Source organism: Podarcis cretensis (genome assembly GCF_951804945.1).
Source record: "Podarcis cretensis genome assembly, chromosome: 12".
In the NCBI taxonomy this organism is placed as follows: Eukaryota; Metazoa; Chordata; class Lepidosauria; order Squamata; family Lacertidae; genus Podarcis; species Podarcis cretensis.
The window spans coordinates 806,950-825,690 of record NC_137181.1 but is presented as its reverse complement, the minus strand read 5'-3'; the positions used below and the strand labels follow the sequence as shown (position 1 = coordinate 825,690).

General features: G+C 55.5%; 1 protein-coding gene across 3 annotated transcripts; it reads left to right on the top strand.

Moving 5' to 3' along the window:
* The first annotated feature begins 54 nt into the window (after nucleotides 1-54).
* On the top strand, nucleotides 55-18,264 carry DRC11L (dynein regulatory complex subunit 11 like). 3 transcript variants are annotated; one of them, XM_079946684.1, is made up of 19 exons: nucleotides 55-128; nucleotides 1,254-1,581; nucleotides 2,412-2,540; nucleotides 2,837-3,025; nucleotides 3,677-3,748; nucleotides 4,481-4,686; nucleotides 6,354-6,438; nucleotides 6,590-6,721; nucleotides 6,887-6,962; nucleotides 7,604-7,710; nucleotides 7,829-7,927; nucleotides 8,081-8,127; nucleotides 9,540-9,622; nucleotides 11,439-11,546; nucleotides 11,667-11,866; nucleotides 14,155-14,241; nucleotides 14,388-14,565; nucleotides 15,294-15,532; nucleotides 16,859-18,264. In XM_079946684.1, exons 1-19 carry the CDS (start codon nucleotides 118-120, stop codon nucleotides 16,961-16,963), a joined length of 2,481 nt encoding a protein of 826 aa, XP_079802810.1. In that variant the 5' UTR covers nucleotides 55-117; the 3' UTR covers nucleotides 16,964-18,264. The 3 variants fall into 3 exon arrangements, with proteins under 3 accessions (XP_079802810.1, XP_079802811.1, XP_079802812.1); XM_079946685.1 differs by lacking the exon at nucleotides 11,439-11,546; XM_079946686.1 differs by lacking the exon at nucleotides 15,294-15,532.
* The last annotated feature ends 477 nt before the right edge of the window (nucleotides 18,265-18,741 follow it).

Genomic DNA, 18,741 nt, shown 5'->3' with positions numbered 1-18,741 from the left:
AGGTGGGCCAGCCGACCCCTTCCCTGTTCCCTCGTTTCTATGGGAACTAGCCGGGACAATCGGGGGTGGGGCCTCCCCGCCTTTCGCCTGCGAGGAACTCGGCGCCCGGGAGGCAGCATGGCGAGCAGGTGCGGGCTTCTTGGGGGTAACTTGCAAGAGCCGCGTTCGCTGAGCCCTCCGCTCGGCCGTCTCCGGGCTGCCCCGAGGAAGCCCCTCTGGGCAGGCGGGTATTTGGAGCCGCTCCCGGGGCGCGCGTTTGCCTTTAGGCGACGGGGCGCGCCCAGAGCTGGCTTGAGCGGCGCTGGCAAATCTGCAAAGGGGCTCCGGAGCAGCGGCTGGGGTGGCTGGAGGAGAAAGGGGGCGCCAGGTGCGCGTGGAAGGAGAGGGGTCTGGTGTTCAGGAGCCCGAACACCCACCCGCCCCGCGCGCCATGCAGGTTCTGCCTGGTCAGATCTGATTCCCAGGTTTTGCCTGTTCGCGAGGGAAGTGGGGCCCTCCATTACTCCTGCATCAATGGGGGAAGGGGAGGGTTAGACTAGATGGCCCTTGGGGTCCCTTCCAGTTCCACCCTTCTGTTCTATGATCCCATGAGCATCTGATATCGCCATGGACTGCTTCCCTCCTGCCGTTTGCATTGGCCCAGGGGGCGCCGGCCGGGGTGTCCCTTCCCCCGAGGGCGGCGGGGCTAGGTGGTTCCAATTCCCTTGGCCCCGGCCAGCCCGAGGCTTTCTCGACGGCGGCCGCCCCTTCCTTGGCCAATTTGCCCCTCACAGGGCCGGATTTATGTTAGATGGGGCCCTCAGCTCCTGAAGGTAATGGGACCTTTTATACCTCCAACTGTCCTTTGTCAGCAACAAATTGTCGCTGTTCTTTTTGTGTTGAATATATGCCCTGCAACCTGTCCATGCAGAATGGAGGCACCCTATATATTGAAATGAGCAAACCAGGGATATTTGACGGAGCAGGCGGGGGCCAACACAACACAAAACACTGTTGCTGTTTGTAGGTTTTATTTTATTTGTTTTTTATCTTATATTTTGGAAATGTACATCCAGTTTTTCCCCCTTTAATTTTTTGTGGGGCTGCCAAGAGAGTGCGGCCCTAAACTATGGCTTGTTTAGCTTAAACGTAAACCCGGCACTGGCCCCTCAGCAAATGAAGGTAACCTCCTTGCTGCGCGTTCCTGGCCTTCCCAGAGGCGCCGAGGGGGCGGCCTGGGGACGCGGCTCTTCCTTCCTCCCTCCCTCCCGCAGCACGTTCGGGAAACTGTGGCAGGAGTCCCGGGTGGCCCTGAAGGAGCTTCTGGCGCAGGAGCTGCCGGCGCAGCCGACGAAGCCGGAGCGGAACCGGGCGGTGTTCTTCCACACGGTGGCCACTCTCTACCTGCGCTACATTCAGACGGCGCGGCGCCTCGAGGTTTGCTACGACCAGATGGTGCAGCCGCAGAAGCGCCTGGTGCTGCGGCCTCTGCTGGAGGGCGTGCTGGGCCGCATCCTGGAGCTCAAGCAGGAGCTCGTGGAGCTGGACCTGTCCGAGTACCACTACATGGACCAAGTACTGGAGGAGCTCAAGCTGACGCCGGTCAGTCCCGGGCGGGCAGCGGCGGGGAGAGATCCTGTGGGGTGGGGGGGGGGAGGGTGTTCGTCCTTGCCCTCCTTCCAGGGGCTCCATAAGAAAGACCCCTGCTCTGCTCTCCTAGACTAGGCCCGAAAGGAAGAGCCTCGAAGGAGCCCCCCGAGGGCCGGGCGAATCTCAGGCTGCCTTTCGCGAAAAGGAGGCGAGGTTCTGGTCCTCCTGGTTTAGGCCGGGAAGGGCTGCAAGAGCGGGAGAAGGTGTCTGGGCGGGGCTACTTGCCAAAGGAGGGGGGTTTCTCATGAAGGGGTGGCGGGAGAAAGGGGTGCCTCGAGCGCAGTGGCATCCGGGGAGACAGTTTGCGCAGGCTGGCGAAGGGGAGCTGGTCGCCTCCGCTCGGGACCCTTCCTGCCGTCCGCGATGCCACCGGTGGCAACAGGGGGGAAGGGGCCGCTCCGTGCAGCCCACCCCGACGGCGGGACGCTCCCTCCGCGGAGTCTGCGTGGCGCTGACCTTGGTGCCATTTCTGTGCCAGGAAAAGCCTTGTTTCTCGAGGCCGTTTAAATCTTCCGTAAGCTGCTTTTAAAGTGATTAAAGCTGGATTTAATTCGGCTTTTACGCTGCTCATTTATATGTATCCCGGCGTTTCGTGGCCGCCTTTCGGGGCTCTGTTGCCATTTTAACCCTTTGTCAGCGGCCGAAAAGCAGGGTAGAAATCAAGTAACCGAAACCGCAGGCCGCGTTTGGACGAGCCACGTCCAGGTTCCAGCCAGCTTGGGACTCCGCGGAAGAGGGACGCCCCCAACCCGCTCCCGCCCCCATCTCATCCCTCTTTGCAGGCGGACATGGAGGTCCCCATTCCCAAGTACTTCCTCCACGAGCGCGCCAAGATCCTCCAGGACCGCCAGGACCTCTTGACCGGGCTCATGAGTCAAATGGGGCCCACCAAGAGTCAAGTGGGGTCCACCGTGAGTGCCCCCTCCCTGGGAACGGGCCTCTGATCGGGCGAAGGGCTCCTCCTGGCGCTGCCCGGTGCCAGGCTGGGCTTGGACCCGAGGGGGAGGGGAGGGCGGGTCTGCATGTTCTTCCTGGGGGGCGCATGGCGCAGGCCCCAGACCGCGGGAGCTTTCTGCGCTCGCTCACGCCCTGCCCGGCCGGGATCCTTGCCCTCCGGTTCCTGGAGGAGCGCGGCGTGGCGGCCAGCGGCATCCGACGGCGCCCTGCGCTGGGGCCCCGTCTGAAAAGGGCTGCCCCCTTCCCCCAGCCTCCGCGGCCCAGCATGCCGCGGGAGGAGGCGGTGCGGCTGATCCAGATGGCCGAGCGGATGCGCCAAGGCCGCCTGCGCGCGCGCTTCATGTGGGAGATCCGGAGGGACGAGGAGCGCGAGAGGAAGGTGCGCGAGAGCGGCTTCTATGAGCCCAACCGAGACGTGGCCGCCATCACCATCCAGAAGGTGAGGGGGGGGGCATTGCCTCCAGGGAGGAGGAGGAGGGGGGCTGTTCCCCACGCCAGCTCGCCAGGGTCTTTGACCCCTAGGACGAGGAACGTCCCGCTCTGGTTGGAGGCTGGGACGGATCCTGGAGAGAGGCGGGGTGGCCTTTCGAGGCGAGGGGGCGCAGATATCCCTCTTCCCCAGTCCAGAGAGACAGGACTAGCCTCTCCTGCCTTACTCCGCCGCTCTCCAGCTGCGACTCAAGGCGCTGGCGCCGTCGGGGATGTGGGTGTGGTGGTTATGTTGACACCAGCTTAATCCGAAGGCCGAAGTCATGAATGTAGCCGAGGGACGCGCGTTGATCCCCCAAACCCACCTCGTCCCAAAGCTTTGCCTTCCGCCCACCAACATGTTGTAGACAGGCGCCTTGCGGGCCTTTTTTGGGCGTGACGCTGCGCGGAGCGACGGCGAGGCGGGGGTCCTCTTGGGGGAGTCGAGAGTCAAATTGTGGGGCGCCTCATTGAAATGAGTTGTTCTTCGAAGTGGGCTTTCATAGGCTGGTGGTTGCCCCCCACCTCACGCCCCACGACCCTGGGGGGATGAGCTCCTTGGTCAGTGCGGAGCGCAGTCCGGGTGTGTCCCGATTCACGTCCCCTCTTCCTCTTCCTCCAGATCTGGAAAGGGTGCGTGCAGCGACGACTCATTAAACTATCCCGGCAGATGGAGATGGTTTTCCTTGGCATGGTGAGCGCGCGCCCCGCCTCCGGTGCCGGACTCTTGCCCTTGACGCTACGGCCCTCCCGCCCCTTTCTCCAAGCACCGCTGTCCGGCCGGCCGGCCGGCCTGGAGGGCGCGGCCCCGACGGGGCGGGACGAGGGGTCGCCACTGGGACCGCCTTCCCTTCCCGCCGGGTCCAGCTCGGCTCCTGCGCCGGGAGCGCTTAGCCGAAGCACCGCAGGAGGGTTTCGAGGGCCGCCTCGGGGATGGCGCGGGCCTGGCGCAGGAGGGGAGGGACGGAGGGAGGGCGCGCGGCCTTGCTAACCCCGCGCTTCTCGCCCGGGCAGCCCAAGGCGCGTCCGTCTCCTGCGCCAAGCGGGGGTCTCTCCGTGTCCCCCCCGTCCCGTTTCCGCCGGGGCTCTTCCCGCCTCCTCCCCCCCATTAGCGAGTGTTTAGTTCAGCGTTTTAAATAATTGTGTCCTCGGAATGATATTTAAAATCCATTTGGGGGGCAATGAGGCGGGAAAGTGCCTGGGCGCCGCGGCCGCTGCCGGGCAAGGAGGCGCCGCGCGCGCATATTACAAACTCATTACGGGGTAATTTACACGGCCGCGCTCGGCGCCCGCCTCCCATCTCGCCTAATGGCCTCGCCTGTGCCGTCGTATCTCTCCCTCCCTCCGGCTCGGCGTGGGGCTGGGGGGGGGGAGAGGGAGAGGGAAGGTCGCCCCCCCCCAGCTGCTCACTGCCCACCCCGCGCAGGAGCTGGAGCCGGAGCTGGCGGGCCCCACGCCGGCCATGATCCGGGCGCAGCTGGGCGAGGAGCTGCGCCGCATGCGCCAGGCGGACTACGAGGCCGAGTACCAAGTGGCGCTCGACAACATCCGGGACACCATCTACGAAGTGGAGGGGCCCAGCATGTGCGAGGCGCTCAAGGACCAGCTGCGCCAGTGGTTCATCGAGTGCCGGTGAGCAGCAGATGGAGGGCAGGGCAGCCCAGGAGAGCATCGAGGGAGGGGCCCCGGGAAACAGCGGGAGGCTCCTCGGGTCCAAGGCTGCACTGAGCCTGTTAGTGCCAGTAGGAACAGTGGAAACCTGCAAGCAAAACATGAGCAGGAGAGGCAGTCTCTAGCCATTTCTAGCTCTCTAATCTAATCCTTTTTTAAAGCCATCCATCATCATCATCATCATCATAATAATAATAATAATAATCCCTTCTGACTGGATTGTTCCAGCCACTCTGGGCAGCTTCCAACTGTTAACGGAGAAATCTGAGGGCTCCCTTGGACAAAAATCAAGGACACCAGCCAGAAAGACCAGAGCAAAACTGCAGCCAGTCGGCTTGGTCTTTCTTGAAGACTGTCGCACAGGACTCCCGCCAGCCACCAGGTGGAACAAGATGGAAGCCCCCAACAAAAGAGAACCCAAACTTTTATTAGCTGCTAATCCCCATGTTACACCCCCAAACTACATCACAGTTACATCATGAAAGGGGAGGTCTGGTGGCAGTAATCTGAGCATCCTGGACCCTGCCCCATGGTTCCCCTTGCCCTCCACCAAACACCCATCAAATGTAACAAAAGAGATATTTACATTTCCCTGTTTCCCGGCCAAGTTGTCTTCATCTGGGTTTGTTATTTCTGGAATGGCTACCTGTCTGGCACTCAGGTATCAGGATGCCAGGAATTATCACTCAGGCAGAGGGGCGTCTGAGTAGCTGAGCTCACATGTCTATATGAATTTCTGAAGTTTTCCTAGTGAGCCAGTACAGAGATACATTTATCAGTGAATTCTTACATTTGGTATCATGCAGCAGAGGCCCTTTGAATAGATAGGAAGAAACAGTGATGAAGTGTTTTGTGGGGACAAATCACAAAAGTGATGGTACTGATTTTGGTAGTGGGCTGCATGTGTATGATATCTGTTGGAGGGGCATCCCCCCCAACCTATACATAAATTCCTACAACAGAACATACATTAAAACAATAAAACCATAAACCTTAAAAAGCTTCCCTGTGCAGTGCTGCCTTCAGATGCCTTCTAAAAGTCATCTCCTTGCCAGTGGATGGGAGGGCGTTCCACAGGGTGGGGGCCACTACGGAGAAGGCCCTTTGGTGGCCGTAAAGGTAAAGGTAAAGGTACCCCTGCCCGTACGGGCCAGTCTTGACAGACTCTGGGGTTGTGCGCCCATCTCACTTAAGAGGCCAGGGGCCAGCGCTGTCCGGAGACACTTCCAGGTCACGTGGCCAGCGTGACATCGCTGCTCTGGCGAGCCAGAGCCGCACACGGAAACGCCGTTTACCTTCCCGCTGGTAAGCGGTCCCTATTTATCTACTTGCACCCGGAGGTGCTTTCGAAGTGCTAGGTTGGCAGGCGCTGGGACCGAGCAGCGGGAGCGCACCCCGCCGCAGGGATTCGAACCGCCGACCTTTCGATCGGCAAGCCCTAGGCGCTGAGGCTTTAACCCACAGCGCCACCTGCGTTTTGGTGGCCATAGGTGCTGGTAGTTCCATAAGGGCTATCTCTTACCTGTCCTAAATCTCCCCAGCGGTAGCCCCTTCCCGCAAGGGACGAGCTGGTTGGCTCCTCTCAGCAGACCATTGATGCTCACCCCCCCCCATTCTGCCTCCCACAGCGACCTGGTTGGCTCCTTCCCCGACTACCCTGATGAGCAGATGGGGGGCTGCACTGTCCTCTTTGCTCAGAAGACCCCTGAAGAGGTATTGGATGGAAGGGCTGAAGAGGGGAGGGGGCTTGCAGTGCCCCTCTGCCTTAAGGAGGAGCCTCCTGGAGGCTGCCACCCCCCCTAAGATACCCTCACTCCCCCCCCCAAGTCCATTCCTCTTGGAGTCACACAGATTCTCCCCGCAGGTGCAGAATGAGCTGGAGTTGGCCGAACTGAAGGCAGAAAGCAAGAAGAAGGAGAAGAAGAAGGAGGAGAAAGACAAAGGGGAGAAGGAGAAAGGGAAGGAGAAGGAGAAAGGGAAGGAGAAAAAGAAAGCGGTGAGGACTGGGGTGGGGGGTCTCCTGCCCTGGCTGAACTCCACCTGCTCCCTGGGAGGCCACAGGGCAGAGTCCCCAGCCCACCTGTGTAGGGATGGGGGTGGGAGCTGGGGGTGGGGACACCTTAGGGGTCTGCTGACGTGCTGGGTTTGAGGTTCTCCTCAGGAGGAAGACGAAGGCCTGCTGCTCCACCCCTCCAAGTTCCTGCCAACCATCAACCAGGGCTACCTGCGCTACACAGGTGAGGCAGGGCAGAGGGGAGTCCAGTGTGGGAGGGAAGGGGTCGCAAGCAGGGGGCTCTTGGGACACTTCAACAGGCAGAGCTGCCAGCAGTGGGTCAATGTAGGGTCCATTGCATGGGGGGGGGGAGAAGGAGCCCACTCAGTGCCAGATTAAACCTTGTGGAGGCCCCTAGGCAGTCAACATCTCAGGGCAAATTATCTCCAAATACGCGCTTGATTTTACCAACCAACAATTGGATTACACAAAACAAACAGTATCTGTTTTGATCCTTTGTCTCGGGGCCCCTAAAGGGGGGGGGCACAGGCTGGTGCCTACTCTGCCTATTTGTAATCTGGCTCTGAGCCCACCCCGTGGGGACAAGCGGGCATCGTGGGCACTCCAGGAGCTCCACACCCAGCCCAGGGTGGCAGAGCTCCCCACTCCAGACATGGCTAGGTGTTGGGCCAAACACAAGATCCCTGCATTGTTGGGGGTTGGACTAGATGACCCTTAGGGGCCCCTTCCAAATCTGCAGTTCCATCACTGAGCCCCAGACGTCCCTCCACGATGCCTTCTGGCCCAGTGGGCACTGACCGCAGCCATCATGGCAAGGGCTGGGGGTGGGCAGCACGGGAACATCAGCACTGCCTGCCCCCCCAGGCTGCTGGAGTGACCAGGACGAAGCCATCAACTTTGAGCAGCGCTACCAGGAGAACCTGATCAAGGTGGACAAACGGAAGGAGGTGGAGGAGGAGATACGGCTGCAGGTGGGTGCCCAGGTGGAGGGGCAGGCCCTTGTCCTCAAAAATTCCAGGGGCCACAGAAGCTGGGCCCCTGCAGCCCTTTTCTGAGGCCCCCTCCCCTCCTCTCCCTTCCCCTGCTCAGGTGGATGAGCTGATGCGACAGGAGCTTCAGCAGCTCAAGCTGGCCATCGACCAGGAAGTAGCGAGGCCGGTCAAGGCCAAGGCCAAGAAGAGTGCCAAGGTCAGTGCATGGGGGGACGGGACGGGGAAGCCTTTTATCCAAGGAGCATCCCCTGGGGAGGGGGGGCAATGAAGGAGAAGCCTGTCCTTTCTGCCCCCCATTCACCTGCCCAGAGCTGCAGAGCAACCTTCTCTGACTTTTTTTTTGGAGCAGAAAAAGGGGAAGAAAGGGAAGAAGGAGAAGGACCTGACACCAGACAGGTAGGTCCCCCCCTCTTCCTCCCCCCACCCCATTTCTCCTGACCATGCTGAAGAAAAGCAGCTGTGGCTCCTGAGTGGGGGGGCAGTGGTGCTGGGGGCACAGGGAGTGCCTGTGGGATGTGAAACACAAGAGCAGTCAAGTACAACATTCCTAGAGTGAACATGTTTACACATGGGGAGGAATGTTTGTCCAGCCAGCAGGTCAACTTCCTGTTTCCTTCTGGGCTGGGACAGACTTCCTCTGCATGTGACCAGAGGTGGGTGTGGCCTCACCTGTGCAGGTAATGACAAAAGCACAGGGCAGGGCAGTCATCTCTCTCTCTCACTCACTACATGCATCGAAGAAGCAACATCTGCTTAGCCAAAGATGCTCTCTTGGCTTCCAGCCCAGAGAGGACAAAGGGACTGACTTCTTATGAGATAGATTCCAGGTGTATGTTACTTTTCTAAGCTAAGTCTGCCTTCTGGGATCCTATTGTGAACAGAATGATATGTGAGTAAACTTTTTTATACTTCTATAGAAGACTGTGTCGTGTCTTATCTTTTATGAGGGAATAAAGGGAAAATTCCAGAACAGTTATTATAGAGACTTTAGTGAACCTGAGCAAATGCATCCGCTGCAAGTTTAAAAAGGGGAATGTTACTCTGCTAAATTGTGAATTTGTTTACACAAGTTGGAAAGCCTGTAACCAGACAATATATCCTCTCCTGCATCCCTGAACATTCCCACACCAGGCAGAGGGCCTTCTCGGTGGTGGCGCCTGCGCCCGCTCTGGGGAACGCCCTCCCAGCAGATGTCTAGGAGATGAGTACACCTTTAGAAGACATCTGAAGGCAGCCCTGTATCAGGAAGTTTTTAATGGTTGACATTTTATTATGTTTTTATATGTGCTGGAAGTCGTCCAGAGTGGTTGGGGAAACCCAGCCAGATGGGAAGTATATAAATAATAAAACTATTAATAATAATAATAATAATAATAATAATAATAATAATAATAATAATAATAGCTACTAGCCACGAAGTTCCCTGTAACCTCGCTTCTCGCAGTGAGGGAACCACCAGAAGACCCTCAGAGGAGGACGTCAGTGTTCGGGCTGAGCAATGGAGGTGAAGGCCATCCTCTGCTCCAGGAATTTCCCTAATGATCTCTTTAAGCCACCCAGGTTGCCTCCTGCAGGAGTGAACTCTGTAGGTTCAACTGTGTGTTGCTTTCAAATTAATTGTTTTTAACCAAATTAGTTTGCCCAGGCAGACAAAGGAAGCAATCTCACAGAGTTCTCTTCTCTAGCAATTTACAGGAAAGCTCTGTCAGTCGCTGCCCCTTCATGTGCCTGTCTGGCGAAACATGAAATGTTGCTGGGGAACCCAGCCCCCCCGGCTGAGCCTTGCCTCCCTCCCCTCTGTCCCTCAGGACCCTCGACTCCCTCTATGAGGAGCTTGTGCGCGAGGGCATCATTAAGAAGCCACAGAAGGTGCATCTGGCCGATTACACAGGTGAGTCATCTTGCCTTCCACCCTGTCTTTATTTCTCCATGGAACTCAAGGTGGCATCCATGGTCCTCCTTCTCCACCTTTAATCCTCACAACTGTGGGGTGTGAAACACAAGAGCAGTCAAATACAACATTCCTAGAGTGAACATGTTTACACATGGGGAGGAATGTTTGTCCAGCCAGCAGGTCAACTTCCTGTTTCCTTCTGGGTTGGGACAGACTTCCTCTGCATGTGACTAGAGGTGGGCGTGGCCTCAGCTGTGCAGGTAACAACAAAAGCACAGGGCAGGGCAGCCATCTCTCCCTCTTTATGACTACATGCATCAAAGAAGCAACATCTGCTTAGCCAAAGATGCTCTCTTAGCCTCCAGCCAAGGTATCTTAACCTGAGGTACCACTGTATATGTTACTTTTCTAAGCTAAGTCTGTCTTCCGGGATCCTATTGTGAACAGAATGATATGTGAGTAAACCTTTTTTATACTTTTATAGAAGACGGTGTTGTGTCTTATCTTTTATGAGGGAATAATGGGAAAATTCCAGAACAGTTATTATAGAGGCTTTAGCGAGCCTGAGCAAACACATTCGCTGTGAGTTTAAAAGGGGGAATGTTACTCTGCTAAATTGTGAACACAAGTTGGAAAGGCTATAATCAAAAAAATATATCCTCTCCTGCATCCCTGGACATTCCCAGAACAACAACCCTGTGAGGTAGGTTAGTTCGAGAGGCAGCAAGCCGCCCAAGGTCTCCCAGGGAGCTTCATGGCCGAGGGGGATTTGAACCCTGGTCTCTCCCAGGTCCTAGTCCCACACTCTAACCCAGGCATAGGCAAACTCGGCCCTCGAGATGTTTTGGAACTACAACTCCCATCATCCCTAGCTAACAGGACAGTGGTCAGGGATGATGAGAATTGTAGTCTCAAAACATCTGGAGGGCCAAGTTGGCCTATGCCAGCTCTAACCACTACACCATCTCTTGGACATAAGTTACAACAGAGCAGCTCCTCCTCCTCCTCTCCTTTCCTCTGCTGCCATTTCTTTGATTGGACTCCCTCTGGGGGGATATGAGCAAAATCCCCTTTACTCCACCTCAGCCATGGAATGTGTGCCACTGGGCATGTACAGAGAACTGTTGCTCACAATCTGCCATAGAGTGGTAGGGCTGGAAGGAACCTCCTGGCTGCTGGGTCCAATCACCACCAACGCGAATAGTGGGGCCTGTTTGCCTGACCGTGAATGTCCCACCAGACCAACCTGCAAGAGAAGGGAGGGAACTGACAATTAATCCAGAATGCGGCAGCTGGACTGGGGACTGGGAGCTGAGACCATATAACACTGGTCCTGAAAGACCTACATTGGCTCCCAGGACATTTCCAGGCACAATTCAAAGGGTTGGTGTTGACCGTGAAAGCCCTCAGCCCTGTATACCTGAAGGAGTATCTCCACCCCCATCGTTCAGCCTGGACACTGAGGTCCAGCTCCGAGGGCCTTCTGGCAGTTCCCTCCCTGTGAGAAGTGAGGTTACAGGGAACCAGACAGAGGGCCTTCTTGGTGGTGGCACCCACCCTGTGGAACGCCCTCCTTTCAGATGTCAAGGAAATAAGCAACTGTCTGACTTTTAGAAGACATCTGAAGGCAGCCCTGTTTATGGAAGTTTTTAATGTTTAATGTTTTACTATGCTTTTATATGTGCTGTAAGCCACCCAGAGTGGCTGGAACAACCCAGTCAGATGTTTGGGGTACACAGCATATATTGTTGTTGTTGTTGTTGTTGTTACTTGCTGAGGGCCTGTTCCTCTTGCCTCCCCTTTTCCACACCAGGTGACTTCTGCTACCTGGGCACCTACCTCCGCCAGCAGGAGATTGAGCCAATCCCCTCCACTTTGGACGTGCGCCAGAACATTGCCCTGTATGCTGTCCTGCGCCTGGGTAGGGCAGCAGCCAGTCCCCCATCCCATAATGTGCCCCGGGTGTTGCTTCCAGACCGTTGCCCTGGGTCTTGCCCTCTTTCTCTGGGTCTGGAGAACCACTTTGTGCCTCCCCCCACAGGCTCTCAGGCTGTGCATGAGATGGCCCCCCTGGTGAAGTCCCTCCTCCTGGCCGGTCCAGGGGGGACTGGGAAGAAGATGCTGGTCCACGCCGTGTGCACAGAGACAGGCGCCAACCTTTTTGACCTCTCCCCAAGGAACCTGGTTGGGAAGTACCCAGGCAAAGCCGGCCTTCAGATGTTGATCCACCTGGTGTTCAAGGTATGGCCTGGCAGGGAGGGGGCAAGCTCCAGCAGAGGCAGTTTTAGGGGAACGGGGATGGGTCATCAAATTATGGGATCCCACAGGGCGCTGGGGAAATCTAAGAGTCCAAAGTCCTCCACTGGGTCCTGGCATTGTAGCTGGCGAGGGTCGCTATAGGGCTGGCTGGAAGGAAGAAGGGGAGCAAGGAAGATTTATTTATTTATCTCATAAAACCTATACACTGCTTGATAGGTGTTTGTTTTTTTCAAAAAACACACCTCATGTGGAAATGTTGTGGATATTAGGAGAGGATATAATCATTTAAGTTGAGCAATCCAGTCTGGCTTGTCCAGATTGGATTGTTCCTGGTAAATTTCCCCTTTAGTTCCCTCTTAAAAACAATACAGTGGTACCTTGGGTTACAAACACTTCGGGTTACAGACTCCGCTCACCCGGAAGTAGTACCTTGGGTTAAGAAGTTTACCTCAGGATGAGAACAGAAATTGAGCGGCGGCAGCACAGTGGCAGCGGGAGGCCCCATTAGCTAAAGTGGAACCTCAGGTTTGTGGGGAATGTTCAGGGATGCAGGAGAGGATATATTGTTTGATTATAGCCTTTCCAGCTTGTGTAAACAAGTTCCCCAATTTCAGCAGAGTAACATTCCCCTTTTTAAACTCACAGCGGATGTGTTTGCTCAGACTCGCTAAAGCCTCTATAATAACTGTTCTGGTATTTCCCCCTTATTCCCTCATAAAAGATAAGACACGACACAGTCTTCTATAAAAGTATAAAAAAGATTTACTCAGACATCATTCCGTTCACAATAGGATCCCAGAAGGCGGACTTAGCTTAGAAAAGTAACATACGCCTGAAAACTATCTCATAAGGAGACAGTCCCTTTGTCCTCTCTGGGCTGGAAGCCAAGAGAGCATCTTTGGCTAAGCAGATGTTGCTTTTTCGATGCATGCAGTCAAAGAGAGAGAGATGGCTGCCCTGCCCTGTGCTTTTGTCGTTACCTGCACAGGTGAGGCCAGGCCCACCTCTGGTCACATGCAGAGGAAGTCTGTCCCAGCCCAGAAGGAAACAGGAAGTTTACCTGCTGGCTGGACAAACATTCCTCCCCATGTGTAAACATGTTCACTCTAGGAATGTCGCACTTGACTGCTCTTGTGTTTCACATCCCACAAGCTTAAGAACAGTTGCAGGTTAAGAATGAATTAAGTTTGTAACCAGAGGTACCGCTGTAGTGACACGACAGTCTTCTTTTAAAAGTAACAGTAAAGTTTACTTGCATTCCGGTCGCAGTATTGTCCTGAAGGCAGGGTTTAGATGGTAGTTTCAGGTACCTGTGTAGAGAAAAGAAGTCTGAGGTGGGCCTGAGAATTAATTAAGCCTTGTGGCTTCCATCCTCTGTAAGGATGAGCCACATGCTGGTGACTAAGAGCCAGCAGAAAATGGCAAAAGAGGAAGATGATGAGCCTTTTGTAGGGTCTGCCAGGGTCACGCCCACCTACCTGGTCACACAAGGAGGATGCTCCAGAGCAGGTGTGACAGGAAGTCCCTGTGTGTACACTCTAGGAAGACGCGGGAGGTGCTGTGGTTAAACCACAGAGCCTAGGGCTTTCCGATCAGAAGGTCGGCGGTTCAAATCCCCACGACAGGGTGAGCTCCCGTTGCTCGGTCCCTGCTCCTGCCAACCTAGCAGTTCAAAAGCACAAAGTGCAAGTAGATGAATAGGTACTGCTCCTGCGGGAAGGTAAACGGCGTTTCCGTGCGCTGCTCTGGGTCGCCAGATGCAGCTTAGTCATGCTGGCCACATGACCCGGAAGCTGCACGCCAGCTCCCTCGGCCAGTAAAGCGAGATGAGCGCCGCAACCCCAGAGTCGGCCATGACTGGACCTAATGGTCAGGGGTCCCTTTACCTTTACCTTTTACACTCTAGGAAACAGGAAATGTTGTGTTTGACTGCTTCAGTGAATGATACATCCCACACCTCAAAGGGGTTTGCAAAAAGATGAGCCTCGGCCCCTTCATGTGCCCCTCTAGCAAAACACAAATGGTTGCTTTTGGCTGCAGCAAAGACCCACACAACCCTCCTCCATCTAGTCAACGGAGCCTTGGTAGTGGTGGTGCCCCAGGGCTCTGCCATGGCCTTCCTCTCTGGAGACGGAGTGATGCAGCAGTAGTTTGGGAGCAGCTGCACCAACCCCACCCCCAGCCTCACTTTGCAGACCTTCTGGTCCTTAAGGTGGGGGTCACTTTCCAGCATCTGCCCACAGTTCTTTTTTATGCCCCATGTACTGCAGGTGGCCCGTCTGCTGCAGCCATCCGTCATCTGGGTGGGGGACACAGAGAAGACCTTTTACAAGAAGGTCCCCAAAGAGGAGAAGGAGGTGAGTGAGGTGGGAGAAGATGCCCAGAGGGTGACCGGGGGAGGGTGAACAGTCTTGACAATAATAGCCTTGATGTCCAATAACTTGGGGCTCACCGCCATCTTTCTCCCTGGCCTGGGGCTAATGGGGTGGCTGCTGCCCCACAGCACGACCCCAAGCGGCTGAAGAAGGACCTGCCCAAGGCGTTGAACCTGCTGAAGGCTGAGGACCGCGTCCTCCTGATGGGAACGTCCAACCAGCCCTACCTGGCGGACATCAAGGGCCTCTGCAAGACCTATGAGAGGATCCTCCTCATCCACCGGCCAGACTATGCCTCACGCTATGGTGAGAAGAGGGGCTGGGGCTGGTTTGGGCGCACAGGGTATGCTTTGAGAAGGATCCGAACACTCAGCTGGTCTCCGGGAGGCGGTAGCTGTGTCAAATTCCGGGAACAAATCCTGAACTGCTGGGATGTTGTTTCTTCCTGCCTTGACTGACCTTTGGGGCTGGAAAATGACCCCAAGCAGGATCTTTCATGGGGCTTAAGGACCCCACTAAGGAGGACAGAGGGTAGAGGATGCAAGTCATGGGTGGCCGTGGTCTTGTGAATCATGGACCTGTCATTGCACAGCAGCCCCTTCAGGTCAGGGAAGTTCAGGGAAGTTTTTAATGTGTGACATTTTAATGTATTTTTAATCTTTGTTGGAAGCCGCCCAGAGTGGCTTGGGAGGCCCAGCCAGATGGGTGGGGTACAAATAATAAATTATTATTATTATTATTGTTATTATTATTTATTATTATGTGGGTCACCCTTGCTGCTTCCAGTATACTTCTGGTCAGAGCTTCCAGAACAGTTCAGCCAAGCCACCCGTAACTGTTTTCGGTTTATACATTTCGTAAAATATATACACTGCTTGATTGTTTAAAGAAACATCAAAGCGGTAGAGATGATACTAGGAAACATTGCATGAAACTATCAAGGAGTTCTGCTTGCTGCATCAGTCCAGGCACCGGGGGGCTGAGGCCGCGAGACAGAAGGGGGCCTGACAGACCCCCTTCCCCCCTTTCCCCAGTGACGTGGAAGCGGCTGGTCGAGAGGCACGGCGGGGTTGTCACCAGCACCCTGGACCTCAGTGCGCTGGCGAAGGTGTCGGATGGCTACAGCCAGGGCAGCATGGCTGAGGCGGTGAAGTCCGTGCTGAGCGAGAGGCGCCTCCTGCAGCTCCCCAAAAGGCCGCTGAACGCCGGGGAGCTCCTGCAGATGCTGGCCAGGGCAGACCCCATCTACCCCGCGGAAGAGGCCATGCTCAGGGTGCGTAGCCTGTCCTGCCCCCACCCCTGGGTGGCCTCTGGCGCCCCCTGCTGGGTGGCTGGCCTCACCCTGAGGCTCTGGGAGAGAAACCCACCAGCCTCTTCCCATCCCTTTGGGCTGGGGGTGGCCAGACGGGCCCATCCTCCCAGTGGAAAAGGGGCCTGAGCTCGGAGATCAGACATGCAGATGTTCTCACATTGCTGGCAGAGCGGGAAAAGAGAAAGGAGGAATAAAAAGAGGGTGAATTTTTTAAAAAGGAGGGTGAATTTAAAAAAAAATTAAGGAAATGGAAAAAAACAAAACACAGGAGCCAACTCCTAGGGGCTGAGGGGTCTTCACACACCCCAATTAAGTATTGGAGGGGCTGGGACCCCCCCCCCAAAGTTGCCATTCAAATGTGCATGCACCATGTCATGTGATTGATTATGCAGGGCAGGGCTTATCTCCACCCCCCCGGCAATATTTTATTCAAATTGGCACCCCTGATTTTAAATATCCCACAAGCATTGGGCCTGAAACATAGAAACACGGAATTGAATGAAATATTTATTGCTAAAAGCTACAAGCCGTCACAATTGGTCGCAATGCCTAAAATACAAATAATTAATTTAAAATGGAACAGCAACGAAGCAAACACAGAGAAATGCGAAAATCACACCTACATAAGTTAAGCACCCCACGTCTCACACTCCCCCTTATGATACTTGCCTTGGTGGCCAGCACTCAACTTACTTGCAGCCAAGGCAAATTTTAGAACCTGTGGAGTAATAAATACGTTATTGCCAGCCAGCAAAATAGAGATTTGCTCAAGGGGAGGTTGGTTGGAGAGAGAGTAAAGGATGTGATCGAGAAATTTTTGTCTAGGCGCAGTGGTGTCCGAACTCTTTTCAAAGAGGGCCAGATTTGATGAAGTGAAGGGCCATGGGGGCCGACCAAAGTTGTTGACCTTTTTTAACTTGTAGAGGTTTTTTTAGGGTTGGAGTTGTTGAGCTACGTTTAGGATTGAAGTTGTTGAGGTTTTAATAAACTGCCACAGGGGCCGGATTAAACCGACTGGCGGGCCGGATTAGACCCCCGAAATGGACTTTGGACATGCCTGGTCTAGGGGGTGTATATAAAGGGCATCGTAACAAATAGTGAAGTAGTGGTGTAGAGTTGGGCCCAATCCCCTGCAAGGCAGGAATAGGCAGCTGGGATCGAACCTTCAGGCTCTAACCCACGGAGTTATTATTCCACCTGCTCTTTCTCTGAGCCCCGCCTTCCTCCACCCCCTTGGGCAGGATCTCTTTCCTGAAAGTCTCCCGCCTTCTGGGCCTCCTCCTGCAGGACTGGTACAGCAAGACCCCCCTGGGCAAGAAGAAGATGCTGGCCGAACAGGAGAAGCTCAGGGCAGCCGATGCGAAAGACAAGAAGAAGAAGAAGAAGAAATAGGAGGGGTGGGGAGGGAGGGGAGGGGGGAAGCAGACCCTTTGCAGCTGCAGCATAAATGAGTTACGTGCAAAGGCTGGCATGGCGCACGTGTGTGGGGAAGTGGGTGCCTGCAACCCTTAAGTGTGCTCCCGGGAATCATGGAATTGTGGCATTGGAAGGGTCCCCCAAAGTGCATCTAGTCCAACCCCTGTAATACAGGAATCTCAACTGAAGCATCCATGACAGGTGGCCATCCAGCCTCTGCTTAAAAACCTCCCAAGGCAGGACAGTATGCGCAGGGGTCATGGGAGACACGTATGGGTGCAGGATGAGGCCTGGACAACCTATCATTGGTAGGGGACTCAGCCCACAGGAGGACTGGATTGCTTCTGGGCAGGTGGGCTTCATGGTCCAAAGTGGTGAACCAGGCCTACTGACCACAAGAGGTCCTGGGGGCCAAGGGGCATCAGTTCAGGGAGCTTGAGGGACAGGGGCTGCCCTACACCAGGAGGTCAGGTCAGATGCATCTCCCTGGCCTTGGAACTCTCCAGAGTGAGGCCTGAAGGACCCCAGGGCTGGAGCTGCTCTGCATCCTTGCTCAGGCCAGACTGATTTGGAAGCAACATGAAATAGCGCTGGGCAGCCCCCTGCCCCCCAGGAGAGAGATCTGGGGCTGACCCTCGAGCCACATCCAGCCCCTGACCTAGTTTGGGGACCTTCCAGTTCCATCAATTAAATGGGGAGTCCGGCACAGGGCAATCTGGGGCTGCCTCAGCCCCACCCAGGCAAATCAGCCTGAATCTGCCCCACTCAGTTTGTGCTCTGGAATCTGGCTGGATCCAGTGCACAGCCTAAGCATTTAGCCATCTCCCGGGGGCTGGGGAGGCACCAGTCTTGTTCTCTGAGAAATTGGCTCTGCAGGGGGGAAGTGGCAAAACTGTCTGGGGGTTGACGTACTGTGTATTGTGATGCCCTCTGGGGTCAAGCAGGGCTCTTAAGCACCGGGGGGGGGGGGGCTGCCTACAGAGAGCAGGTCCTCCTCCTCAAGTAGAACATAGAATCTCAGAACGGTAGAGCTGGAAGGGACCTTGAGGGTCATCTAGTCCAGCCCCCTCCAATGCAGGACTCTCTTGCCCAATGTGGGGCTTGGACCCACAACCCTGAGATTCAGAGTCTCATGCCCTACTTGGAGCAAGCCAGAAGGCGAGTGGCTCTTGACTTTACTTGTCGCAGCCGCATGCAGAGAGAAGCTATAATTACAGAGTGAGAAAACAACCAAGTTGCTTGCTGCAATGTGGTGTAGTGGTTAGAGCGTTGGACTAGGACATGAAGCTCACTGGCTGACCCTGGGCGAGTCCCTGCCTTCTCAGCCTCACAGGGTTGTTGTGGGGATTAAATGAGGAGGGGGAGAGCCCTGAGTGCCGCTTTCAGGTCCCTGGAGGGAAAGGTGGGATAGAAATGTAATTAGCCAATGCAGAGAGGGAAGTTTCTGGGACTAGCCTAACCAGCTGATCTGGTGGCCCTGAGAAATAGATAGAGAGAGAAAGAGGGTCAGCCTACGAGGTTGAAGATACAGGGATCGTCTCGAGGCCCCTAACTCACTCTCTCTTAACACGCCTCTTCTGCAAACTGAGTCGCACCCAAACTGCCAACCTCTCCCCCCCCCCCCCGGCTGGAAAAGCAGTTGTGTCACTTTTCAAAAAGGGAGCCTGAAATGTTGGGGGCAATTTTGAGGAAAGTGCAGCAGTGCTAGTGGAACGAAGGGGGGCGGGTGGACTTGGGAGTGTGTTAAAGGGCAC

Excerpts from the sequence above, each read along its gene's own strand:
- DRC11L (XM_079946684.1), top strand. Across the intron at positions 2,541-2,836 it reads AGAGTCAAGTGGGGTCCACC|CCTCCGCGGCCCAGCATGCC; the intron begins GTGAGTGCCCCC and ends CCCTTCCCCCAG. Across the intron at positions 11,867-14,154 it reads TGATCCACCTGGTGTTCAAG|GTGGCCCGTCTGCTGCAGCC; the intron begins GTATGGCCTGGC and ends CATGTACTGCAG.